Genomic DNA, 27664 nt, shown 5'->3' with positions numbered 1-27664 from the left:
TACTAGCAGAACAGGTCAAACAGAACTCATTTCAGGACAAATCAGTGCTTGAGGGAACTTTGATGAAAGCAAAAAAAAAATAAAAAAGAAGAAAAATGTGGTGTAGGAACAATGCAGAAGGGTTCTGTTCCAGGCGGTTTTGCCCTAAACAAGTATAATGAAGTATTCTACTCAGTTTTAAAGCTGAATGCAAGTCTGGGCATCATCCCAATCCTTATTTATTTACAAGTGATAAATTTGAAGCCCAGAGGTTAAATGACCTTTTCAAGGTCACACTGGAAGCAAAGCTGCAGTTAGAACCCTGGTGTCCAAACTCCCAGATCAAATCTCCTTCTACTACATCATACTACCATGAGAAGTTTTAAAAAAGAAAAGGAAATTCTGAAGGGTGATTTTTCCATAAATTAAATCAACTTTAAAGGCTAGGCATATTTGGAGTCACAGACTTCTAACAGAAAAGGAAAGAGATTTAAAAGCTGGTTAAATTTGAAAAATAAAAAATATCACTATGTACAGTATTGTAAAAAAAAAAAAGGGAGAAGATGGCATTCATGACTACTGGGCAGGCAAAGCAGGGGGCAATTGCATGTTGGGGGTAGGCTGCATAGGCTGCCAACTATCCTGGGTTTGGAGGATGCGATACAGCTGCTTGAGCTGAGCAACGATGTTGTCTTTGATGTCTGGAGTTGAGATTTGCAGGCGAACACTGCCACTATCAAAGGACCGTGTGAAATCACCAGAAAACATCTCATAGATCATCCGAGCCACCACTGGAATGACCTGTTCAGGCACAAGCACACAAGAATCTACTGAGGAAAAGGTATTTTTACATAGCAGGAGAGATGTAAAATTGAAGAACCAATGAGACCCTGGGGAAGCTACCCACTCTAATATCTAGATTCATAATACATCTTCATCTCTCCAGACCATCATTCCAAGGTTCACTTTAGAAATTGACTAATTTCAAGGAAAAGAATCTAGATGTAGCATCATATCACATGCCTAAATGAATGGCTGCTTATTAAGCAAGACTTCTAGCCAAATGTTATCTATTGCCTGTCTCGTTGCACAACTGTGGGGCAATCTCAAGTGGCCATGCTGTTACTCCTAGAATACGGTTACAGTCTTTAAAAAACACAAAAGGTTTTTATAAGAAAAGCTGGAAACAGTTCTATTTCTAAGGTTTTAGCAAGACTCCAATGTCAGTAAGAGAATGAAAGGTAAGATTTCCACTAAATCAGACACCCATTTTAAGGACTTCACATTCTTCAGCTTGGTCTTCTGTGCAAAGTTTGAATCTGTCCATCTGATGGAATTAAAATACACACAGACTAATGGATGCTCAATCAGGACTGGACCAAGACATGAGTGCTAAAGCACTGACAAAAAGAGAAGTTGTTGGCACACTCTTATCTCCTCACCTGTACCAAGATAAGTTTCCTTTCCAGGGGTTTTCCATCTGGCCATTCTTCCCCAAAGCATAAGTAGATCTCAAATGGTGGCTGCTTCTCTATCTGTCCTTTCTGGTGGGCAATGAGATCTGCAGAAGGTGAAAGAGCAGGTTTGGTACACTGGGTCATTCCATATCCACTCACATTAGTTCTTGGTCACATTAGTCACACTTACCTGCTCAATAGTCACATGTGGCTAGTGGCTGCCACAATTTTCCATCATATCAGAGAGTTCTATTGAACATCACTAATCTATTCTTGGGATTCAAACCACATTGTGAAATTCACATCTCAATGCTGTCTTTAAAATTGTCAGCTTGAATCACCACTCATGTATTTCCTCCTGACCCCACAACAAAAAAAAAAGTGTATTTTTCTTTTCTGGAGCTGGGTGGTGGGGGCACTTAGATATGAACTCAGGACCTTGCACTTGCTAGGCAGGCGCTTTTACTGCTTGAATCACTCTGACAGCAAGAGGATGTTTTTGCTGAATATGATTGACAAGGTCACCTTTGAAAATCAAGGTGAGCTGGTAATATTTGGAGAGGTGATGGCAAGACTTCCCCTCTCTTCTGCCACACTGAAGGGGTCAAAACCAACCTAAACATAGCCTCCAAGTATATAGCCTTAGCATGGAATGCCTTTCTTCATTCCCTAGGTCACTTTCATTTTTCAGAACCAAAGTTCTGGCTTGACTCCCTCCAAACGACATTTTTTGGTTAAGATCTTTACTAAGTAGGCTAGGAGCATGGCTCAAGTGGTAGAGCACCTGCCTAGCAAGTGTGAGGCCCTGAGTTCCAGCCCAGTACTGTCTCCCTCCCTCCCTACCCCCCAAAAAATCTTTGCTGGGCCAAGAAAAGAAGAAGGAGAAAGAGAAGGATGGAGGAAATAAACTTCCAGGGAATAATTCCCACCATCGATGTTCCAAAAAACAACTCACCACTCAGGAATGTTTCCAGACAAAAGAGCTTGACCTTCTTTTGTCTCTCGATCAGGTTGGGGGCAACAAGTGATGGGGCACATGGCCCAGACCAGTACACTTTGCACTGGCACAGCCTGATGGCATAAATGGCATGACCGCTGACCTCCAGGATCAGTCCTCTGTCCATGACGTCCAATAGCTTGCTAGTGAACAGCTTCTGCTTCTCATTGGTGATATGCTCTGGTCCTGGGAATTTAACCTGCTCAAGACTGACAGGACCAAAGAGCTCCTCCTGGTCAGGCATGGGACCCAGGTCCCCATAAAAGAGCCGACAGCCCTGGGGGTTGCTCACAGTCATGGTCTGCCCATACTCCTTCCCACGGTACTGAAACTTGATGTCCAGGTCAGTCACTGCAAGGTGAAAGGCAAGAGTGAGAATCTTGTTCTACTGCTCTGCCTGCCCGTCCCTAAGACTCATGCAAGTATCTCATGATCACACCACCTTTCGACCAGCATTCAGGAAAGACATTGCCATAGTTACCCTTCCTGCAATAAAGGGAAACATCAACATTTCCTTGGAATAGTCACACAAAAGGGTTAAGGTTCATCTATACTATTTCTGTTCAATCACCACACCCTAAGGACTAGAATTTTACCAAGAAAAGTGTTCAATTCTGGTATCCCATGCTATACTTAGTGAATCTTCACATAATAGACATTGGAAGAAACTAGGGCTGGAGGAATGGCTCAAGTGGTAGAGAGCCTGCCTAGCAAGCCCAAAGCCGATGCCCAGAACCACAAAAAAAAAAAGAAAAGAAAAGAAAAAAGGAAAAGAAAAAACGGAAGAAACTAAAAACTAAGGTTTCTGGTTTATGTTTCAATTTTGTCTCATTGTTTAAAGAAACTAGAGGAACAAGAAGAAATACCAAGCCATCTTTCTCAAAATCACACGTGTTATCACATGCTGTGATCCTGTTCTAATAATATACCATAAAAAACAGTTCACTGCAAAGTAAATTTCTACTCAGCAACTCTCCATTGAGCCCAATAGGCTTTATCAAACTCAGTCTCTTGAACAAAATTTTAGCACTCACACCACTACCAGGTACACTGTGAAAGGAAGAACAGGGTAGTGACTCTTTCTTTCCATTTTTGTTTTTTTTAAATGGTACTGGGGTTGAACTCAGGTTCTCACACTTGCTAGGCAGGCACTCTGCCCCTTGAGTCACTTCCGCCAGCCCAACATTGATTCTTCACTAAGATAAATTTATACCAAGTTCAGAAAGAACACTTAAAGCCCCTCTAAATCAAGAGCCTCCTTGACCAAATCCATGGCCATTAATTTTCCTATCTCATAACTGGCCTTGTCACTAAATCCCCTAGCCAAGCTAATGGTGAGTATCCTGGAACTCTGACCAATCAGATCATCTTTCTGGGTGAGAAGGTATGGGCCGGTTTCTTTACTTCCCTGGTGACTCATCTGACACAGAGGGTACATGTGGGACAAGTAGCTACACTTCCCATGCAGAGGGTGTTGGGGATAGCTCAGTGCCTAGCATACAAGATGTCCTGGGTTCTATGACCGGCACCAGAAAAGAAATGGAGGCAGAAGGCATGACAAGAAACAGACTGCAACAGAAGACTCAGCGATAAAGATCAAGGGTCACTTACTTGGGAGAGAGCTGATCCACAGCTCTGGAGAGGTATGAAAGGGTTGAATAGGTGCCTGGGGTACTTCCATCTCCAGAGGTTCTGTTTTGGGCCACACTGCTTCAGGGCTGCAGTTGCCCACACTGCAGTTGCCCACACTGGCTGGTGCCATAGGAGAACCTAAAACAGAAGGATGTGGATGAGCAGGCAGAGACACCGTACATGTTCATGGTCTGAAGTTCTAAGCACTAACAAGACCACCAGACAAGAGTCAGACATTGAATCATGACCTAGTGTGATCTTCCAACCCATCAATGATTCCCATAACTCATAGGAAGAAATAAGATTCCCCTGCTCCAGGTGCCTAATCATATTATTTCTCTAAAAACGCATAGTTCTAGGAACTTTTGTTAACACAGAGACGTGAATTTTCTCTGGAGATAAGTTAGAAAGGATGTGTGTGAGAAATGTCCTGCTGCAAATTTTGATGGTTAGCAATTAAATAGAAGCTTACAGCCTTCCATAAAGTAAACAGAACTGAATTAGCTGATTTGCTACCTTCAAGTAAGTATTAATGGGCTAGAAACTCTATTGAAATAAACAAATACATTTTTACGTGCATAAAAATGTCTGGAAGGATACTCAAGCTTTTTCTCCTCCAGTCAGGCACCAGTGGCTCACGCTCATAACCTTAGTTATTTTAGGAGGCTGAGATCAGGAGGATTGCAGTTTGAGGCCAGTGCAGACAAATAGTTGGTGAGACCAGATCTCCAAAATAACCAGACTGGAGGCATGGTTCAAGCAGAAGAACGCCTGCTTTGCAAGTGTGAAGCCCTGAGTTCGAACTCTCAGCCCATCAAAAAAATAAATAAAACAAGATTTTTCTCCTCCAGGCAAAGAACTAGAAGATTCAGGGACAGGGGGAGAAAGAAAACCTTTCAATTGCCTTCTTGTACCATCATGAATTTTAAACCACGTGAAAGTTATCATTCATTCAAAAGTGAAAATGTCAATCCTACATCCATGCTACTATCAAAGTTGGTTTACTCCAAAGTCTACAGTATTCTTCTCCTAGCCTCACCTCTTAGGCATCTATTCTTCAATAATTCTTCTTCCTCTGCCCCAACAGCTCTGAAATCACAGAGGTTAATATTTCTTTGACCCTTTGTGTTCAAGTCTGGTTAAATCTATATACCATTTAACATTTTTGTTTTTAATTATGTTGCACAACTTTCCAAAAAAAGATCCAAAGCAGCCCAAAACATAAGGACAGACAACATTAGCTTTAATAAAGTATCAAAAATAGGAAATCAGTATCTTGGAAACAGGTTACATACTTTTAAGGACTCAGCCAAGAATTTGGGAAAAGATCTCACATTTCCAGATGTCCAACTCTTAAAATTTCACTGAGTGGAAATGTAGCTTGTAACATACTTGCCAAGCTGTCCATGAAATTTTTCTTTACCTATCACTTGTTTACAAAGATCTAAATGGCAGAAGTCAAGGAGGGCCAGTGGACAGATGATAAGTGTCATTTCCTGATTCTCGAAGATAGGAACATCACCTAGAGTAGGGTACCACAAAATCCTAAATAGAGCATCTTGATATATAAGCTTGCTTTCTAGATGGCACAAGTTATCTCATTTGATCCACAGAATCCAGATGGTACTAAAAAGATCATGAAAAGCCACTAAGCTGGATGCAAGTCATTTGACTAGGAGCACTCCAATGGACAGATGACGTAAAGATGGTGTCGAACAATTCAACTCGTATTTTTGAGCAGCCTCAGCATGTGTAGCAGGAGGTTTAGTGCCTGCTGCATCACAAAGAAGCCTCCCAACCTCTCAAGTCAAGAAAAGTTTCTGGCAAAAAAATCATATCAAAGCCTAGTATTACAAGTTGCCCATGATACAGCCTAGGTAGAATGGTTCCTGTTAAGGAAGTGACTTAGAATTTATCCTAATAGAAATACTGGAATAGCTTGCCTACAATTCATTAAAGAGACATCTGTGCTTGCCCTGAAAGAAACGGGCAAAATGTACAGTCATTGATATATTTGTGTGTAAGACTGGGAATGAATTATTAATTCTTTATTTCTTTGGATCAGTTGCTCTGTAGAACCCTAGAACCTACCACACTGCACTGGAATAATTGATCCAACAGGGTTCTCTTGCTGGTGACTCCTGCTTGCTAACAGTTCAGCAGTCTGGACACAGGGGTGAATTATTGCTTCCAAGGTGACCAAGGGATGAGCAGGTCCAAGGCCAAATCCCTTTATATCCTCCTTATCTTTCTGTCCCACCTACCAACCCACTTACCATTGATGTTCAGAAAGGGGAAGGTGTCCTGGATGGGAACATGGTGCTGTGACTGATCAAGTTCATCTTCCTCATCTTCTTCATCCACATCATTATCTTTCTCATCCCAGGGAGCAGATCCTGTGGATCCTACCCAAGACACACAAGTCAAGCAGTTCAAGTCACACTGTCAACTGCAACTGACTCACCACCCAAGATATAGACTGCTACACAGATCCTCCTTGGGGTCAGTATGCACCCACAGTGCTCTAGATTTAAAAAGTGGGAACAGGGTGTATTGACTCCTAGTTCCAACTCATCCTATGGGGCCCGAATGCAGCTGTCTTCTCTCTCCCTGTCCAGAAGCTACAGATCCTACTTCCTCCTCTTGGAGATTTCTACATATTAGTATAGCTACATATTACCTTCATACATACTAGCATCTTTTTTAGGGATTCAAAGACATCAACATTTCACCCTTGTGAGTTTAATATGATGCACAGACCCCTCCATTCATGCAGAGCCTCACTGGATTTACTAGACTACATGTTTAAATTATCTGGGTCTTAGTATGCATTATGTATTGAGTAAATATGAGGATTGGGTGGTATTGCAAAAGTATCCTGCAAATTAAATGACCATTTGCCCAACATTTATAAAGAACTTAATAGCTTGTACATGTTATGTCAATTTTATTTATGTATTTATTTATTTATTGGTGGTACCAGGGCTTGAACTCAGGGCCTTCACCTTGAGCCACTCCACCAGCCCTATTTTTGTGATGGGTGTTTTCAAGATAGGGTCTCCCAGGACTATTTGCCTGGGCTGGCTTTGAACCATGATCCTCCTGATCTCTGCCTCCTTAGTAGCTAGGATTACAGGCAAGAGCCACTGGCACCCAGCTTAGATTCCACATTTTTTCTTTCTTTTTAATATTGGCATATATTATTTGCAAAAGGGATTTCATTGTGATACTTCCGCACATGCATACAATGTACCTCAGAGATCCACATTTTAGAATTGAAGACACTGAGGTTCAAGAGGCCCAATGACTTGATTCAAGTCCCACAAGTAGTCAAGTGATAAGAGCCAGGTTTAGAACTGAAACCTTCTACATTGGAATCCCTCCTCCTGCAAAACCTCTAGCCTTTCAAGTCCCAAGAGACGCTGTTTTTACAACAGAATTCTGGATTCCCTCTACTTTCTTTAAGTAATCTGAGTAATAACCATTTCCCTAAAGGAACAGGATTTTGCTAAGTTTAAACCATTTGTTCTGAGTTCTTTTTAAGGAAAGGCTTTCTTATTTGACTAGTCTTGAACTTTGAAAACCAGACTGTTTTTCAGCTCTTTTAAGAGTCCAGCCCAGAATCTGGCATGTTGCCCACAGTGGGCCTCACCTGGGTTAATGATCGAACCCTGGGGTTGAGGGATGTCACACACTTGATATATCTTCACTGGGTTCATGGGCACCTCCTTGGTGCCATCATACATCAGGTTGAATTCCCTGCTCTTGTTGAGAGCACAACGGAGTTGGGCCTTCCATTTAGCTGGGTCAGGGTCATCCACTCCTTCCTGGTACTTCCCCGTCTCTACAGCCCAGGCCTGAGGAACAGAAAATAACAGTGAGTACCCAGAACAATTGCAAAGAGTATCCTTAACTCTTCTCATATACATATGCCTGCAGCAGTGCCCCACAATCTTAACCCTGATGTACAGACATTGCAGTGGGCAATTGCCCTTGGGACCAGGCAAGGCAGGGCCAAAGGGAAATTAAGCTATGTATAAACAGTCTTTCTAAAGGAAGAGCTTCATCTCAAGCCTCAGTACCAGCACCTGTCCAGATGACAATGCTACAATGAAGGATTGAAAATAAAGAAAAGTCTGGAGTAAATATGCACCAAAAAGCTCAGGACAACCCTGGATAGCAGGATTTTTGTTTTTGTTTTTCTTTTTTTATTTTATTAATTTTTTTTACCATGAGGAGTATGGCCAATGATATAAAGTTTAACCTATTGATCCTTCCCTTCAATATTCAATCTGAGGCATAAAGAATTGCAGAAACCCAGTGCCTTCAGGGAAGAAAGCATACTGTCAAGATTCAGCTTGCACCCCCTCACTTGCTGAGGGGCCTGAAATTCTAGAATCCCACACCTTTCCCTATTCCTCAAAACTCCTACTTCATTGGAAACCTCATGCTGCAGCCACACCAGTAGCTGGTGGCATGTACTAAAACCACTTTGTCTCCTCCTCTCTGGTTTCCAAATATGAAAACTCACAGCACTATCCCCAGACAAGAGGAACAAGGTAGCCTCCTCAGTGAGGAAAAGACTAACTTAGGCTGCTCGTCCTATAGACCAGGTTCTTCAGGAACAAAGTAGGGTGTTGAATGCCAGCCCTACTTCCAGGCCCAACAGGCTTTTATGTTTCCGCTCACAGGATATCCACTCTCCCTGGTTGCAGAAATTGAATTTTTCTGCTCCACCTTTTGACATCTCTGATCTGCCTCAGTCACCTCCTGACTTATAGTCATAAGGAAGATTCCTTCCAGAGCTAACCTAAATTCTCCTCCTCCTCCTCCTCCTCCAGTTCAGGCTCACTTCCTCTTACAATCTTCTCAGATTTGGGTTCCTCCATTTGTCATGTGGTTTGTAATGCAGAACTTTGACAAAGCTGTGCTGCCCTAGGTGGCTGAGCAGGCACTAGGGGGCCTAATTGCTGCTCCATTCCATCCAACCCTCATAGGGGATTAAAACTTCACTGGTCCCTACTGTCTGGAAGGCACATCTATAGTTACCTGATTACCTGGCTGCTGCCTCCCCATATTTTCCCTGCTGTTTGTTCAATCCTCTATGTTTATGTGCACTCTGGCCCCACCCAGCTAACTCTGACTATGCAGATTTTGGCAGAAGTCTGCAAACTTCTGTGGTTCCCTAAAGCCCTGATCCTCCATGGAGAGCAAGCAGAGTAACTCTGCCACAACCCAACTTCCTGCTCACCACACAGCATCCCTCAGGCCCACTCAAATAATGCTGAAGACCCAAGGTTGATGCAGCAGGGGGCTGTACCCTTTATGAATGTAACTTCAGAATTAGGAAAGGAGGGCCTATGAGGTACCATGTGGCAAAAATGGTGATTTATAAACATTACTTGTGCAAACCCATCCTGAGTCTTGCTTTGGAGAGATTCTGATCACTGTATGGTTCCTTATTTCTCTTCCTAAAATGGAGATAATTTCTATATTTCTATGGTGCTTAACAAATCCTTTCCCATACATTATTTCACTTGATTATCATATAATCCTATGAGACAAGGCTGAGACAGGAGGATTGCAAGTTCAACATAGTGCTGGACACCTTTGGAAGACGCTGTCTCCAAACAAAAATAATGCAAAAGGGCTGAGGATATAGCTCAGTGGTAGAGGACTTGCCTAGCATGTACAGGCCATGGGTTCAATCACCAGTACTGCAAATAAAATTAAAATTTAAACAATAATAATCCTATAAGGCAGGTGAGACTGGCTTCATTCCCAGTTTACCATTCTGGAGCTCAAGACCACACATACAGCTGATGGTTAAGAATTGAGGCCAGATATTCTAATCTCCAGTCAGAAGGGCAGCAGGATGGCAGAAAGTGGGATAAGAGAACAGACACAGAGATATGGGTTTGAATCCTGAAACCACCACTTACTGGCAAAGTTACTCTGCCCCACTGAGAGGCAGCTTCTGCATGTACAGCATGAAGGCAATACCTCCCTTACACCGTCGTCATGAGAATTAAATGAGATCATGGACACAGGCACCCATTCAATGCTAATGCCTCATTTGTGTATCTTGCCTAAGGCTCATCAGAGCTTGGATCTGTAAAAGCATCCTGACCTCCCAGACCCTCACTCAGCATTCTGCAAACAGATAAACTTATACAAGGCTTCCTTCAAGCTCCAAGCATGCAGGTCACCCTCATGAGTGGGGCTTACAGGACCAACCTCTTCTCCATGACCAATGAGATGTTTCAATAGCAAATTGTTTCAGACTAGATTTCAGTTGGAAATTTCAGTTTCAGGTTACAGGGAGGCCAGATGGGCCAGGGCAGCCTTCTCACCCCGCCAAATGCCAACTCCAGTAACGAGAGCTGGTTTACAGGAGTTTTCCTTAACACTTTTATATTATTTATATCAAAATTAAGTGCTAGTGTACATTCCTTTTTTTTTTTTTTTAGCAAAACTTTATTGGAAGAAAAAAGGAAAAAGATGAGCACTGCCAGAAAAGAAGGGGCCTCTACCTGATGGCAAGCAGGCATTGATTAGCAAAACTTTATTGAAAGAAAAGAAAGAAGCACCACAAGAAAAGTGGTGGACCCTTGCCAAGTGGCACAGAAGCCATTGAACTCAGGGTCTCATCTTCCTAGGTGGGCGCTCTTACCACCTTGAGCCACTTTGCTAGCTACATTCTTTCTAAGTAATATTAGGCCAATTTTCTTTCTGCCTCTCCTTGCACATCTGATGTAACAGAGTCAGGTGGGAAACACTGCTAGGATGGCTTTCTCCTGAGCCTGGAGCCCACCTTTCCTGATCCAATGTCAGCAAGAACCTAAAGCATCAATATTGAAAGGTCCACAGTCAGGATTGGATTACACTTCTGCCTTTTAACTTATAGCCAGGGAAGAAAAGGGCAAGCATACTTCTCTGTGTCTTGGGGCTGAGGAACTAAAGCTACTCCTGAGATGGAAGAAACCAGCCAGAAGAAGTTAGTCTGGAGTGTAGGCACAGCTCCTGGAATTATATGGTATCCCTTCCCACAAACACTGCCTACCACCTACTGTCTGAAATCAAGCTCTGGTTTCACTTAAATTTTGTAAGATACTCTGTGATCAAATCATGTTTTCAGTGAAATAAAATGACTACCACATCAAAGTTATTTTTTGCTTAAGAAAACATGATTAGGGCTGGGATGTAGCTCAGTAATAAGTGCAAGGCCCTGGGTTCGATCCCCAGCAGAAAAGAAAAGGGGAGGGAAGTAAAAACATTTAAAGAATAAAAACTTGTAAGAAGTGGGGCCATAGCTCAAGTGATAGAAAGCCTACTTTGCAAGCCCAAGGCCCTGACTTTGAACCCCAGTACCACCAAAAACAACAACAACCTGTAACTTTAATTTTCAAGCAGAGGCTAAGAATCAGGCAAAATATTTTAATATCAAAAGAATAAATTGCTGAGGGCCTCTATACTTACCTGACAGGCTATGTTGGTTAGGAGCCTGCTAACACCTGATTGCTCTGCCCTGGTCTGAATAACCACCCCAGGCTCAAGCATCTTTCTTCATAGCAAGTGTCTTGAGTGAATGAAGAGGAGTCAATGGCTGATCTTTGGTACTTTTGGAACAACCACATCACTACAATCACTTACAGTTTCCTGAACTCACCTTGGATCTTCTGAGACATGAATGGAGTATCCAGTAGGAAAGAATAAAGGGCTTCAACCTTTAGAGACATGCCTCAAGAAGAGGAATTACTTTGCCTATTCAGTTCAGGAATCACCATCATAAACATTATGCTTCATCAGAGTTTTGATTTAGAGTACTCCTCAGGCCAAAATAGAAAAATCAAGAGAACAGCTGGGGACATGGCTCAAGTGATAAGCAAATGCCAGGCCCTGAGTCCAAAGCCCAGTACTGCCAAATGAAAAAGAAAAGAAATGAAAAAGAAAAAAGAAACAAACTCAGAAAGGTCTGAGAGAATTGGGGGAAAAAAAAAAAATCAATCCAGATAGTAGAAAAAAGTCCTTTACCTTAAAAATGGTGTTTTCCTCCTCTTGTTGGGGGCTGTGCCGTGTGGCATGTTTCCAGGGGATCTGGAAGCGTTTAGAGTCTCTGTGTAGCCAGATGAGCCCAGGGTAGAGGCCACTATCCACCTGTGCCACCAGCCAGGGCTTCAGCCGGACTCTGCGAGGGTGAAGGGCCATGGTCTGGGGTTGGGGGATGAATAGGAGAATTAGGCCAGTCACTGGGAACCTTTTACAGCCATCGTTCCCATATGCTAGAGCTACAATTTCACTAGATTACAGTAAAGAAACTAAATAGGGGAATAAACTGTGCCAAGAGAGAAAGAAAAGAGGTGAAAAGCTTCTTTTGATTCTTATTCCAAAGCTATTTATACTTCATGCTTTAGCCAAATCAGACTTATCATGCAAGTAGATCAGATTTCTCCTATTTAAATCCTGAAGCAGAAAAATAAAAAGGTGATGTCATCCCCACTGGAACAGTCCTTCCTCAAGGGCTTTGGAAAAGAGCAATTGCTCTTTTCAACCTCACCTCAAGAGAGGGAACAAAAAGTTATGGAAACAGGAAGCACATGAGCAAGAAGTTAAGCTCTTTTTAAACAAGACAAATGAAAGTGAGAGAAATAGGTGAGGGGCGGGTCCTGGATTCCAAAGTCCTCACTTACATGGGTGAGCAGACAGTCAGTCCACTAGGATCTAAGAGCTGAGCCAAGTTGACTTTCCTTTCTCTTGTCACCAAAATATTCTGTACCGAGAAAAAAGGAGTTTCAGCTGGTCTGCAGTGTCTGAGAGAAGGTTTGGCAGTAGTAGAAACAAAGGCTTTGAGAACACTTTCCTGCAACTGAACCTGGTAAAGCCAAAAAGCTCTATAATAATAATCCCAAAATTCCTAACCTTAGCAAACTAAAAACAGTCATAAGACAAGTACTGCACAGCTAGGCCAGCCTTCTTACCGAGGTCTGTTTATCTTCCCACAGAGGCTGGCGTGAGCTGATTGGTTACAGGCGCCAGCCTGGGTAAAGTCTGCAATTGATTCTCATAAAAATACATGGGCATAGCAGATAACATTCGACAGCAGCTGGCACTCGGCAGAAAACAAAAGGCCTTCCCAGATCAGGTGCCCAAAGGAAAAAATCACTCACTGGAAATTGTTTGTCTGGGATGTTGTATTGGGATTTCTGATGTTCTTATTTTGTTTTTACTTAACATGAGAAATAGATGCCTAGAAAAATAAGTTATTCAACAAATATTTATTTTCCAGCTACTGTGCACGAAGCTCAATGTTTTCATCAGATGTTCCTTCTTAAGGAAATCCACACTGGAGCTGTAAGCCCCACAACGGCCTAAAAGACCCCTACCTGGATCACAGTTGTGAAAACAAGCCAGTTGAGTCAGTTGAAGGCTCCCACTCAGAAAAGCTTAACCAAGGGGTGATCCCTAGTACCACTTCTCTCCCCAGCCAGGTTCCCAACAAATACAAAGAACTGAAACCCAACTCAGTGACTGGCACTTTAAGAGTAAGGTAGGAACTGCTTGCACCTGAGCCTTCTGACCCAATTTACCAAGTCCTGCAACTGAAACCCTCCCCCTGGGAGCGCAGCTCACTGTGGGCAAGTGAGCTTGATATGCAGTGTTCAAGTGCCGCTGTGTTCTTGGTCTTAATTTTGGGTGTTTTGTAGGGTAGCATGTGAAACCATCAAAACATGGAAACAAGTATACCTTATAAAAAGGGAATGCATAGTGTCCCAGGGCAAATGCTACCTTCTCCTCCCTAGTCTTAGACCTACTGGAAGGAAGATGAGACAAGGGAAGGAAAAAGAGAATAAGGAAGTAGACAGCAAACCAATCAATCTAGTAAGAGACTTTTGAGAATTTCTATTGCACAACAGGTAAGACCTGTATCTGGCTGTGTCAGACCCACAAGATTCACATCTTGACCCATCATGGACTTGAAGGGCTTACTGTAGTTAATCAACAGCCATCAAGAAAAATTTAAGGCAACCAGGCCATGATTAAGAAACAGCACCTAGTGATGGAGAAGGAGGAGCAGACACCCATACAGATCAGTGATTAAGATCTAGAGCCCTGAGTTCTCAGTGTTCTCCCAAGATGGAACTACAGGAGCAACCCACATCAGCCCCATGGGAAGGAGCCCCAGTCTGCCCTCTTCTCCACCCTGTGCCCTCATTGCCAGCCCCTTCCATCTTCTGAAACTTAGCCAAGATCTCCCTGAGCTGCATCTGGTAACTAAGACTCTTAAAACAGAGAGGGAAAAACTGAAAATGACCAAAGTGATGAAGAGGGCATTAAACCATATCCACGGGCTGCAATATCCAACCACCATTACGAGTGTCGGAAAAATTTTTATTAGATTTGGGGAAATGTTTTCAATATGAAGTTAAGGGTGAGGGGGTAAGAATGCAGCATGTGACAGTGACTATTTAGAGTATCTCCACTTTGTAACATACTATACTGTCGTACACTATACCTACACACACCCATGAAAAAGAGAAAGAACTAAGTCAAGGCAACATATGTGCAATGTTTACCTAGTAATGGAACTATGGGCGCTTTTTATACTTTCCTCTATACATTTACATATGATTCGCATTTTTTTCTCCAATGATATGTTTCAGTTTATAATGTTTTTAAAACTGCAAGTGGCATTTTTTCAACCACAGGACAATAACACTTCTTATGAAGGATGGTAACAATAATCCTTAATATTTATATAGGCTTTCAGTTTTATGTATACTTAATGTGTCTGATTTTACCATCTGGATCCTAGAAGTGATATAATCTCCATATAACAACTAGGTTAACTGAAGCACAGAAAAATTGAGTGCAGTATCTGGGCTGAGACTCAACATTCCCAAGTCAGAGTGTGCTATGTCAAATCCTACCATTACACCCTGAATTCCAAGTCCCTCCATCCTAAGTTCTACACACTAAAACCAAAAACAACAAAGACCCAATGGAGGACCAATCAGGTGAGTGAGATTGTATGACACCCACTCTCAAACACACCTAAATCAGAGTTCTTTTAAACACTCTCCGCCTTGTTGAAATCAGCCCTAGTTGCTCCAGCTGCTACTGCAGCAAAATTCAAGGCCTGTGTCTCTAACAGTATTCAACCATCCAAAGAACAAAGAAGCTACCCATCACCCTTCCCTGACAGTGAGCAAGGACACTTTCAGCTTCCCCAAGGCACTGTCCTTTCTCACACCCTGGTTCCAGGAAGCAAGTCCTCCATAAACACCCCCCCACACACACCACCACCACCACCACCATCTGCCTGGGCTAGCTCACAGCAAGGATATGGCTGTCCATGGTTTTGCTCTGAGTAAAACACACCTGCCATTTCTTATAGACAGGTCTTAGGGGCAGCCCCATTTTTCCTCTTCCTTCTGAAGGGAACTGAAATGTCATCTTAAGTTCTTAAATTCTCCAGCCTTTCCTTCGTTGGGTTTAGCCCTGCTTAGAGATAAATTCTTGGCCTCTAGCTGTAATTTCCACCCTCCCTGACAGACTGAAGTTGGGGTATGGCAACAGGGAGTTGCAGGATATTGGTGGTGCTGTCATGCATTATACACACATCTAACCTTAAAATTCACCAATCCCTTCCCCGGCTTCTACTCTTGATATACACCCAGAGAGTATGGTAGGGGCCAGACGACCCCTTTACCACTAAGCAGGCTCTCTCGTAAAGAGTGACACCCCAGGCCTCCTTTCCAGTCAGGCCTGGGAGACTTTCCTCCTTTCTCCTCACCAGCCTCCAGCTCCTTCAGGCAAAGAGGGCCTCACCCCCAGAGCAAAGCCACACCTGGCGCCACCCTCCCCAATACCTAGCTTGGCTACTTGGAAATCCATGGGTGTCTCCCAGGTCCTGGGCAGAGGCCTGACTGTGCTAAACAAACCTAGGGAAGGAAAACAAACCAGCCAAAGCTCCAGGTCGCTGTCTTTCACGATTTCTCAAAACACCCACCAGGACCAAAGGCCAGAGGCAAAGCAAGTTGGTTAAACTCGAAGGGGAGTGGGGGTAGGGACTCCTTAACTCCATCCGATGGTGAGGTAGGTGGGTGGGCGGGGGCCAGGAGTAGCGAACTCCGCTTCAGCAGGAGGCAACTGGAGACGACTTAGTGTGAGGTCGGGAGGAGCCCAGCGCTATGAGTTAGGACCGCGCAAAGCTACCTGGAGGATACCCACCTAGCCCGGGTGGGTATCAGCGAACAAGCGGACGTTCCCAAGCAAGTTCTCCCATCCCCACAAATTCCGGAGTGGGCCCTTCCCCACCCGCGGAGGTGTCTTCCTCCCGCAAGGTAATCTCCAGAAGTTGGTGTCCCCACCTTTCCTTAGTTGGCTAACCACAAGCGGACGTCCCTCCGAACCAAGTCCACAGCTGAGATCACTCGTCGCAACGGCGCTCCTCGACGGCTTGGCCCAGCGTCGCCTGGGTCTGCGCAACTGAGCGCTGAGGATTCCTCTCCAGCTCCCACACCAACCCTTACCTGCCCAGCCCAGGTGCGCGCAGCTCACGTCAGAGCCTCGCCCTAGGACGCAGCGCACCCTTCGCTGTCTTGCCACGCCTCCCAGGTGTAGCCACGCCCCACGGCGTCCGCTATTGGCGGTTTGTGAGAAATAGGATACACTGCGTTCCAGGGCTGCCCAGCCCCGCCCAGCCTCTCCCCACCCCACTCCCTGGCTACTAACCTGGGCTAAGAAACGTCCCAGACTAAGGCCTCACCCTTGGCCTCGGGGCTGGTGGTCCTGGGAACTGGAAGCGACTGGGAGGTCAAGTCTAAGTCGGGAGGGTGTCTCCCTACCTTCATGCCCCGTAATTAACCCAGAGGTATGAAGACAATTAAGCACAAATAAGGGTTTGAGATTCAGCGCTGAACCAGCTACTCCTGGGCCTCTGTAAGCGGAGTTATCTATGGAAAGAGACATTAGGTCCTGCCCTTGTGGGTTCAGGACTGCAATTCTGCCTTTAATCTTCCTCTTCTCCGTTTGACTCTAGCTAAATTACTTAGCTTCTTGGTTTCAGTTTTTTTGTCTCATCTATCCAATGAAAACCATAATTCCTGCCTTTTCGAATCATTTGCAGGTAATGAAGGTATAGCTTCTGGAGCCAACTATTGGGGTTCAGTCCCCAATTCTGTTAGGTACTATAGACTTGGGAAAGGTTCTTAAGATTTCTGGGCTTCGGCTTCTTTCTGTTGAATGAGGTTAATAATGGTAACTGCCTCATACAGGTGATGTGGGGATTCAATAAATTACTAGATGTAAACTGCCTGGAATAGTATATGGCACTTATCAAGTGCTAATAAGTATTTGAAATTATTATTGGTATGAGGATTTAAAAAAAAGTACCGTATTAATAGTGCCTCACAGAATAAGAGGACATGCCAGATTTATTGGGTTTCATTGTGACATTTACATATGAACTTACAATATATATTGATTAGATTCACCCCCTCCATTTTTCCTCATCTCCCTTCTCCCTTCTTAAACAATTTCAACATGTTTCATTGTTCCATTTTCATACAAGTACACAGTACATCATCCAGAGGGGCATGCTTTCCCTCACTTACCCCATCCACACAGAGCATATGCTTACTGGGAGCTGTGCACCAGTAAATAAGACAAATCCTCCACCCACAAGCGCTGCTCTGTCCCAGGTGACATGGGGCATGGGCAGTTGGGGCACTTTATGTTTAAAGTAATGAGGGACATCCTAAGACTCCTGTGACTGAGGCAGGAGTGTGAGGACAGTCTGAGATACATGGCAAGACCTTGTCTCAAAAAAAAAAAAAGTAATGAGAGAAACCATGAAGGACTGATGTTATGGGTTGAATTGTGCCTCCAAATCCATATGTTGAAGTCCTCCCTCAGTATCTCAGACTGTGACTACTTATCAGAGATAGTCTTTACAGAGGTATAATCAAGTTAAAATGAGATCGTTAGGTGGACCCGGATGCAATATGACTGCTATCCTTATAAAAGGAAGAGATTTGGGAACACATGCACAGAAGAAATACGATGCAAGGAGACATAGGGAAAAGGTGGTCATCTACAAATCAAAGAGAGAGGCCTGGAATAGATACTTCCCCCACTGTCCTCAGACCCCAATGACACCTTGGTTTTGCACATATAACCCCTAGACATTGTACATTTCTATTGTTTAAGCCATGCCATCTGTGGTACTTTGTTATAGCAGCCCAAGTAAATTAATATAAGTGCATTGGGGAGCCTCAGATTGGTAATAATTTGGACTTGTTCTTAGCCTCATCTCAGCTTGGGGATGACAGCAAGGCCCTGAGGCCTGACTCAGCCAGCCACTGTCTCAACCACTGCCTGTGGCCACTCTTCCCTTCACTCAGGAGAGGAGCTGGCTCACCAGCCCAGTCCACTGTATACTGCTGATGAGCTCATGAAACAAACAGCATCTTACCTCTGGCCCCAGGCTGGCTGCTGAGATCAAGCACAGTCCACTTCGAGTGTGTGTGTAGTGGGGGAAGACCACAGGACAGTGTCATTTGAGGGAAGCCAAAAGCCCAGTGGCATACGAGTATAAGTCCACACAGAGGCAGTAGTTGAAAAGTCCTATGACTAATATGATTTCTTAAGGATTTTCTTTAGAAGACCCATATTTTAGAATTAGGAAAATTCAAGCTGGGAGAGTCCTTTTAGATTTTCCAGCAGTGAAACTGGTTTAGAGATTTTTTTTGATACACACAGTATCTTAAATACCAAGAGATATCACATATACATCCAAGTTCACAGCATTTCTTGAAGAGTTATGCACTCTGGACACCTGGTCAAAAGCCAGACCTTGCAACAGCTGCTCATTTAGAGGAAGTCTACACAGTACGGTGAGGACAACCCCACCCTGTTGGCTCACTTATTTACTTTGACAAATTGCCTGACATTGCAGACATCTCAAGTCCAAATTTTCCCTTTTCATAGATGAGAAAATTGAGACCCCCCCAGAGAGGTCAAGTGATTTGCTCAAAATCACATAGCAAAGTAGCCACAAAGCCAAGAGTAGAACTCAAAACCAGGGGTCTTTCCACTTAGACCCTGCTCAATGTCCTAGTCAGAGTCTATTCTGACTGATGCTGTACTGATTGCTACCTACTAAAAATTACTCCTGGATGAAGACACTATTGATAATATGGTGAACAAAACAAAGCCCAACTCCCAATATCACTCTACTAGAAAATAAATGAAAGAGAAAGCAAGAGAAATTCAAATGGCTATCAAGAGCAACTTCCTGTCTCTTCAAAACACCTGTCAATAAGCCACATTGAACTCTTTACTTGAGACCTGCCTCATCTGCTTGGTCTGGAGAAAAGAACATCTTGTGAAATCCTCCAAGGAACCTAGAGTAATTGGTTCTTCTATATTCTCAAAAAGGTTCTTTGGAGTTCAGATATCCCTGGTGTGACTTGGGCCTGTGATACTCGTATCGTTTTTGCCTTCCATTGCTGCTCAGGTGGAGCAGAGCTGACTCACCTGTGAGTCTGAGTTTCAGGCAGTAGGATGTACACTTCAGCCACAGGGGCCTGATTCACAGCTATGGGGAATCGGGGAATTTCCCTCTCCCTGCTCTCAGTCAGCTCTTATTTTGTTAGGAGGGGTCTCTTCCACTGCCCAGAGACTTTAACCTGTATAATATCAGACATGTGATAATAAAGCCCTGAGATCCAATTCCTATTCTCTTCTTCGGCAGAACCAGGAATGTGGTAACTGGGAACCCACCTAAAAGTTATGTACAGAAGAGCTTAGTCTTACTAGAATCAGTGCTAGCAAATAATCTCTAAGGCCGGTGGGGTGTTAAAGAGTGGGTGGAATCATCAAGCTAAACAATCCTATTCTGTGCTCTCTCAAAGGAACTCAGACTCCAATCAGCTTTCTGGAAGGCATTCTGGAATCCATCAGGTCTACCCCAAATCCTTTCTTGGCCCTGGTTTACCTCTGCCTCCATACAAGTATTTCAAGGTACCAGGGCTACAGCTAAGCCTAACACATTGCCTAAACAACAGTCTAAACTATAATGCACATTGCTTGTTGCTCTCTTACTGTTCCTCCCTCTGGCCTCTTAACTTTCTGTACATTGTATCCTAGAAAACACTCCAAATCCTAGAATCATCAAGATACCAGGGAGATGTAGCAGTCTGGTAACAAAAATGTTTACATAAGTGAATCTTTCTTTCTAACCCAAGCAATGGGGCAGATTTTGGCTTGAGACTCTAAAACAATTCCCCATTAAGAGTGTTCAGAGTTACTAATTTTCTGACTCTCTTTTTATCTTGGAACCAAGCTGAGCACTGACAAGTGTCCTCAAAGAAGCAGCTTTCTTTATTCCAAAGTTGGATCTATGTGGGTGGAGGAGGAGGAAAAACAAGGCTTGAGTAAACCAGTTGGAAGTAAGCTCTCCATTAACACCTTCCATCTATACTTTCCTCCCCTTCAATGCAAATCTGAGAGTCCATTCCCATTCTACCCTGGCTTGAGGAGTTTCCATTGACTCTGCAGACAAAAGAGCTTACCACAACCACCATGTATGTGAGGGTTCACAGTCCTGTGCTGTGGGGACAAAGCAGTGGCCTGATTTTGCCTGGATGGTCAACACCAAACAACCTATCCTGTGATTAATTGCTGCTCTGAAATGAACTGGTGGATATAAAAGGTCTCTGAAACTGGTGAAATGGCTTGTGGATGGAAGCAACCAGCACTACCAGCACCTGCTCTTTGATTCCTCTGAATAAACCATTTTCTCCAGGCCTTGGTCAAGTCTTTGAGGGCAACCAGATGGGAACTCTTGCAGGTCAGGAGCTCCTAGCCTAGTGCTGGGCCCAGTACAAGGTAAATGACCACTGGGCAGAGTGTTGCCTTTGGAAAAATGAGGTATATGTGGATAGAGAATCAGAGAAGCAGTGTAGCAAGAGGCTGGACTTCTGTTTAATATGACTAATTAGCCAAATGTGTTTATCTCCTTTTCATCCCTAGAGTACTCCAATACACTGACATTAAAGGAATTTTATATATATGTATACACACACACACACACACACACACACACACACACACACACAAGGTTAAGATAGAGCAACAAACATGGAAGGGGAGATAATAGATGAGAGATTTCAACAAAAATATTAGGAGACAAAATATTATTTCAGCAAAAATAGGGAATGTGGAGGGCTGATGTTTTGGTTATAACACTTTCAGTGCTATTTGATTTTAAAGCAGATATACATAATAGTTAACAGAAACATTCTTATCATTGCTTCTTTTTTTAAAAAGAGGAAAGAAAATTTGTGAAGTTGCTGAACAAATGCCATCATTAGCTTCTAGACCCAACTATGCTTAGCTCTGTGATGAAATCCAAACATAGCACTGAGACCCTCGGAAAAATAAACTGTGCTTTGGAACAGTCAAAACTTATCTCATTTCTCTATTGTATGAATCATCAGAGCCTTAGTTTACTTCATAAATGAGAATGCTGCCTGTCTTCCAGGGTTGACAATAGAATTAAATGAAACAAATAAAACAATAATAGGTTTCAGAAAATGTTATTTTTCTCCACTGCTCCACCCACCCACATCTCCATCTTTACGCAATGATATGGCACAGTCCTGGGCACCCAGTATTTACTTATTAAAGACCTGTGAGATTCAGAAATGTTCTCTTATGTGTGTATGCTTGGGACAGAGAGACGAGGAAGCATCTCGTTTCTGTTCATTGGAGTAGCATGTGAGCAAGATTCAAGTGTGGATCTCAGAGCCTAGTGAATAATTCCCTTGAGGAGATGTGGCTTGCTAGGGGAAGAGAAGAGAGAGTATAAATGAGAGGTTCTTTGACCAAGTAGCAGCCCCACCCTTTCACGCTTCCACTGTGGGAAATTTCTCTTAACATAGTCTACATACCTAGCCTAAACTGAGACTAGCCTCCTGGCCAATAACCCCATGCTTCTGTGGAAAAGGCAAAGATGATGTTTATAGAGATTTCAATCCTCTTGAGTGGCTCTGAACTCACCATAGAAGGCCTGCAGACTCAGTTCCACACTAATTTCCCCAAATTACCTAAAATTTCATTTGCATAGCACTCAAAGAGGTAATTTGACCTAGTTCCTGCTCTTGGACACAGAGCTTAAATTTCAGCTTTGTCTGAGATTTTTTTGGGGGGGCAGCACTGGGTTTGAACTCAGAGCTTCATGCTTGCTAGGCAGGTGTTCTTACCACTGGAGCCACTCTGCCAGCCCATGAGCTAAGGTTTTAAGGTTCATAAAAATATAGGTGTTCAGAGCTGGAAGCATGGCTCAAGTAGTATAGTGTTTGCCTAGCAAGGGCAAGAACCTGAGTTCTTGCCATAGTACAGATAAAAAAATATATATATAGGTGTTTGGAATTGATCTGTATAACTCCTGGCTTGGAGAACCCTCAGGAGCAAAACGGGCTTAGGTCTTTCTAAAATAGACCCAGACCAGAGCTCTAGGCTCATCCCACACAGGACACAAGCTTGCAATGTTCCTTTATTCATCATTTAGTGAATATTAATTGAGCATCTACATTACAACTTCCTGCTTCCTACTGTCTTCTTCTGTTCCTACCAAAGCCCTCTGTTTAAACTTCCACTTCTTTGTTCTTCTACTATTGATTACCTCCTAACCCAGCTCCAGCTCCAGCCCCATTCCAATCTATCCTGCAGCCCTTGTGAGCTCTGATTCCATCATTTTCCTGCTTAAGAACATTCCAGATCTCCTCATGTTTATTGAATCAAGAAACTTTATTCACTCACCCAACAATGTTTTTTACCCCAACACCCAGTGTATTTCATGTATCTACTGTGGCCAGGCTCTGCTCTAGAATCTGGGGATACAGCAGTTATCTATAGAGACAAATATAATTTCTGCTCTCATGGTGCTTACATGCTAGTGGGGGAAACAGACAATGAAGAACATAAGTAAAGCATGTTAGTTGATGGTAATTTCTAAGAAGAACAGTAGGGAAAATAAAGGAGGTTAGGAAGAAGGATGAGTGCAATAAAATTATAGAAAGATGGTATTTGAGTAGAGACCTAAGAATGTGATGCAGTCAAGTCGATATCAGAGAGAAGGGCATTGCAGAAAGAGGGGCTGGCAGGTGAAAAGGCTGAGGCAGAACCATGCTTGCCTGCTAAGGACAGGCAGAGAGGTCCAGGTAGTTGAAGAAGAGTGAGGAGTGGGCAAGGGAAAAGTGCAGGGTAAACCACCAGAGGTTTAGGAGCAGAGGAATGATGTGATGTAACTTGCTTGCAGGCCATAGAAGCTTCCTATGTTTCAGAAGGGAGAAAGGACCAGGCAAATAGACCAGTTGGGAGAACCCTTTCTGGGGTAGGACCCAGCCTACTTCTCCATAACTCTTACTATGCCTCTACCCTTTAATCGTATTAAATTTGTCTTCCTTGAATATACTTTGGCCCTGCTGATCTACCATCCTTAACGAAGTTCCCATCAGCTGGAATATTAATAATATTAATATTAATAATAACTGGAATGATAGTTATAATAACTGGAATTAAGCAGCAACACATCCATTCACATATTTTTCACACATTAGCTAATTTCATTATAGACATTACCTCATTTAGCATTCATATTTTGCCTTCATTTGTTGGGGAAACTGAGGCTTTGTACAAACTGTCACCAGTTGGAAGCTCCTGGCCTCAACTGAAGTCTCAAGGAGACCATATGCACCTTGGAAGGTCTCTAAACCACATGACTGAGCATTTCTTCACAAGAATGTTTCACAAAGAGAGAAATGGCATTTAAGATGACACTTAAAAGATCAATGGAAGGAAAAACTATTTCAGGTAAAGGGAATAGCACTGCAATGGTTCTGAGGTCCCTTGTGGGATGGTCAGGACACTGCAATTGACTGAAGTGTAGCATTTTCAGGGATGAGCTAGTCAGAACAGATATCTTTAAAGCCTTTCAAAGAGCTGGACTTTCTCCCATTTCCAGCATGGGCCATGGAAAAAGCAAGCAAACAAAAATATTGTGTAGCCTGAGCAAGGTGAAGATATCTAGAAGTGGTAAGGGCTGTGGGTACTTGAAGAATACACTTTCTCTCTAAAAGAGACATCCAGCTCTGGTTGATGACTGCCATGCAGAAATACAGACCCAGTTTTACACTGGGAAATCTATGCTTTTATGTAAGATCTACCAAGTTTTTATACATTTGTAACAAGTTTTTAACAACATGAGTCATATAAAACACCCCATAGGAGCTGCCATTCAAGAGCATCTGTCTTGGAAGTGTAAATAAGCTCCAAAACTGGTAGGGATGTATCCCAGCGATAGAGCACTTGCCTAGCATGCACCAGGCCCTGGGTTCCATCCCCAGTACCACAAAAGACAAACACAAAACCACTCCAAGAAGACAGACATTTTGTCAGTCTAGTTTGCCACTGTGTTTTCGGGGTCTGGCATACAAGAATTGTGTAATACGTATTTGCCAAATATATATTTACAAGTTCGTTAACAGCATTCCTATTTTAGACTTGAGGAAAACAGGGTCTCATAGAGGATAATCATTAAGATTACATGGAAAATGGTCACAGTTGGGTTCAAATCCAAATCTCTAGATTTCAAATAAACAAGCTGACATGCAACAGAGATGGAATAAGAGTAGAAAGTAACATGTAGGGGCTGCCCTTACATGTTACCAATGTCCTGTGCATGCCTCCACCTGGTTTTAAATCCCTGGGGAAACTTCTGTTCTATCTGGGACTGGTTTTTTTTTCCCTGCTTATTTTTTTCAGACCAGAAATCAGAGATGAGGCAGCCCACTCACCACCTGTCCTTCCCTAGCACAGTGACATCTGCATAACGTTGAGCTGATAGTGGCAGCAGTTGCACCCTGGCCTGTCAAATCCGAAGAAGAGCTCCTCGGATATGCCCTGGCCAGCTAAATCCCTTGGGGAAGCCAGGAAACTTCAAAGCCCTGTCTGCACTAGTTCACTGTTTACAAAACATACTTAGCAGAGTTGGGCATGGCAGCTACATAAATAGAAATGGAAGGAGGTGAAAAAACAGTAGATCTAGTGAAGGGGTATTTGAGGAAATATAATATCAGTATTGGAGCTTTAAAAATAAGTCAGGATTTCTATTAAGATCTTAGTTGAAATAAAATACATCATTTCTTCTTTCTTCCCTTCCTGTCTTTTCCTTCCTCCTTCTATTCAGTCTGCCAGTCAATAAACAGTAATAAAACCTTCAGTGTTCCACATATCCCATAATGGGCAGATAATAATTTTGATTAAGAAATGATTAGGAGAGATGGAAACACTGGTATATTTTACCAACTCCACAATTTACTGGAGAAAGTTGCTTTTTTTTCAGAGTTTGAGTTAAATATTTTATTGTAAAATGTGTTGGGTCCATTTTTCACTCTTTTTTTAACTTGGCCAATTATAGGTTTTTTTTCTTTCTTTCTTTTTTTTTTTTTTTTGCAGTACTAGTGTTTGAACTCAGGGCCTTGCACTTGCTAGGCAGGCACTGTACCACTTGAGCCACACCTCAGCTAGTTTTTTCTTTTTTAATTTTAATTTTTACGAATTTATTAGAGTACATTATGGATTTTGTTGTGACATTACCATACATGTATATTTGAAGAAAGTTGTTGTTGTTCTCCAATATGATTCTCTATGAAAAATTTACCAATATGAGCTTTTCTGGAATCTTCTAGAATCCTGGTGTTTGCAGTAAAAGCTGCAGCTGAATATGCTGCCCTTCTGCACAGGAATCACCAGCCAGTTTTGGACCCTTTAATTTTCCTTAAGTGACTTTATTTCAAGCACTTCAGGGTTTTTTGTTAGAATTTAACTTAAAAATGAGTTTTATCCAAGGTCTCACAGCTGGTAAGTAGTGAGTAGGAAGCTGACCTTGTCTGATCTGTCTGACTCCATGCCTTTCCATTAGGTCATGAGGGGAACCAGAGGACTGCAGCTTTGGAATGTTAATCTTGCCCAGAGGCCTCGAGTAATATCCCAGGATGTGAATGTGTGTGTCCATTTGTCTGTCCTGGGGGTGTAAAGAAGGCCACTGGCTCTGTCCTTGACCCTGACTGAGCCCAGGGGCTGGATCTGCAGTTTTAGGAGTCTGAGAACTTCTCTATGAGCCTCAATGTCTGGAGGCCCCAAAGAGTTTCGCTCTGGCTCAGAGCAGTCGTCACAACCTCCCAATGCTGCTGCAAGTATCAGCTTGTCTTCCCTTCCCCGCCCAGCCAGGGAAAACTGTGGCATTTCTAGTTCAGGCCCAGACCCGTCCTGGCAGCCCAGATTCCACTGTCTAGGCAGGAAGCTGATCTCAGCCCAGTGGCCATTTTCTCTGGTTTTTGTCATAGAGGAATTTCCATTTCGGCAGTTGGGGGTGATGAGGGTGGAAGGTCACAGGTTTCTCTCTTACATTACATAGCAGTGGGTAGAGGGAAGGGTATGGAGAAGAAAAGAGGAAAGGGAAGAAATGGGCAAGCTTTTAAGACTTCATTCCTGAAGCTGCTTCATCCCCAATTCCAAGGTAAAGGGCAGAGTTGGGAATGCTGGACTCTGTCCTGCTGTCTAGCCCTTGAGCTGTGGCCCCCAAAGCTGAAAGGAGACTTTCTCCCATTATCAGGTGAGAGCAGGAAAGAGGCTAGGCCTGGGCAGATCTGCAGAGTCCTTGCTCCCTGGTACCTTAGGGGAACATGCCCTGACTCGCTAACCTCTTAGGCCTGAGTCTGTCAGAGGTATGTGTGTGTGTGTGTGTGTCTGTGTGTAGAGAGAAGGGTAGAGCTGACAGATTTAGAAAATAAAAATACGGGATACCCAGTTACATTTGAATTTCAGATAAACAACAAATACATGAATGCACTAAGCAATTATTTGTTACCGGAATTCAAATGTACTTAGGTGCCTTTGATTTTATCTGGCAACCCCAATATAGGGGTGAAAACTCAGGGGAACTGGACTGAGGCTGACACTATTCCCTTGCCTCTCCTATCCCAAAGAAGGGCAGTCCAGCCTTTGGACACAGATTCTTGCCTTGACCAGTTCCTCATCTGGAAATGAAAGAATTCCTTGGGCATTGGCTTTGCAGGCAACTGCCTGGGGCCTTGCCCACACAGCTAGGGCCCTCGGACTTCAGTTCTCAAACTCCAGAGACTTTCATGTCAATTGTTAATGCTCCATCCTGGAGCTCCTTTGAAGATGAAAAGCTCTCCTGAGAAGTGAAGTGCTCTGTTGTTGTAATTAACATAATTAAAAGCAATTTTTCTCATCGTCCCAAAGAAACTCCACTTCTTATAACAAACACCTAACTCTCTCTCCCAGGAGATGGTCAACCACTTCTAGTACAAACCTAGCTCTGGCTCCTGTTCCCACCCCATCCTGCCTTAGACTTGATTGTTTTACCTTTTCAGGTGACTCTTCAGTAGGAGGAAGCACCCAGATCTTCAGGCACACCTCTCCTGGGACATGTCTATGTCTGTTTTCCTGGGTTGGAAACACCTGGTGAATAGCAAAGACTAGAGCTACCATTTCAGCCCTAGCT

The 27664-nt window shown here is 43.2% G+C and overlaps 1 protein-coding gene across 5 annotated transcripts; it reads right to left on the bottom strand.

Annotated features, from left to right (window-relative positions):
- Positions 1-196: 196 nt before the first annotated feature.
- On the bottom strand, positions 197-27664 carry Irf6 (interferon regulatory factor 6). 5 transcript variants are annotated; one of them, XM_074048420.1, is made up of 9 exons: positions 27526-27664; positions 12756-12835; positions 12100-12276; positions 7718-7922; positions 6342-6470; positions 4045-4203; positions 2392-2784; positions 1422-1540; positions 197-780 (listed from the first exon to the last, which is right to left on the bottom strand). In XM_074048420.1, exons 3-9 carry the CDS (start codon positions 12271-12273, stop codon positions 556-558), a joined length of 1404 nt encoding a protein of 467 aa, XP_073904521.1. In that variant the 5' UTR covers positions 12274-12276; positions 12756-12835; positions 27526-27664; the 3' UTR covers positions 197-555. The 5 variants fall into 5 exon arrangements, with proteins under 5 accessions (XP_073904521.1, XP_073904519.1, XP_073904522.1 ...); XM_074048418.1 differs by lacking the exon at positions 27526-27664 and adding an exon at positions 16437-16592; XM_074048421.1 differs by lacking the exons at positions 12756-12835; positions 27526-27664 and adding an exon at positions 16437-16592.

Source organism: Castor canadensis, chromosome 11 (assembly GCF_047511655.1).
Source record: "Castor canadensis chromosome 11, mCasCan1.hap1v2, whole genome shotgun sequence".
Classification (NCBI taxonomy): Eukaryota; Metazoa; Chordata; class Mammalia; order Rodentia; family Castoridae; genus Castor; species Castor canadensis.
This window is presented reverse-complemented; position numbering and strand designations above follow the sequence as displayed.

What these genes read in the sequence shown, in the direction of transcription:
- Irf6 (XM_074048420.1), bottom strand. Translation starts at nt 12,273, where the DNA reads ATGGCCCTTCACCCTCGCAGAGTCCGGCTGAAGCCCTGGCTGGTGGCA. An exon ending in GTGGATCAGCTCTCTCCCAA is followed by an intron (nt 2,785 to 4,044) that starts GTAAGTGACCCT and finishes TTCACCTTGCAG; the next exon opens with TGACTGACCTGGACATCAAG. An exon ending in GGAAACTTATCTTGGTACAG is followed by an intron (nt 781 to 1,421) that starts GTGAGGAGATAA and finishes GTGCCTGAACAG; the next exon opens with GTCATTCCAGTGGTGGCTCG.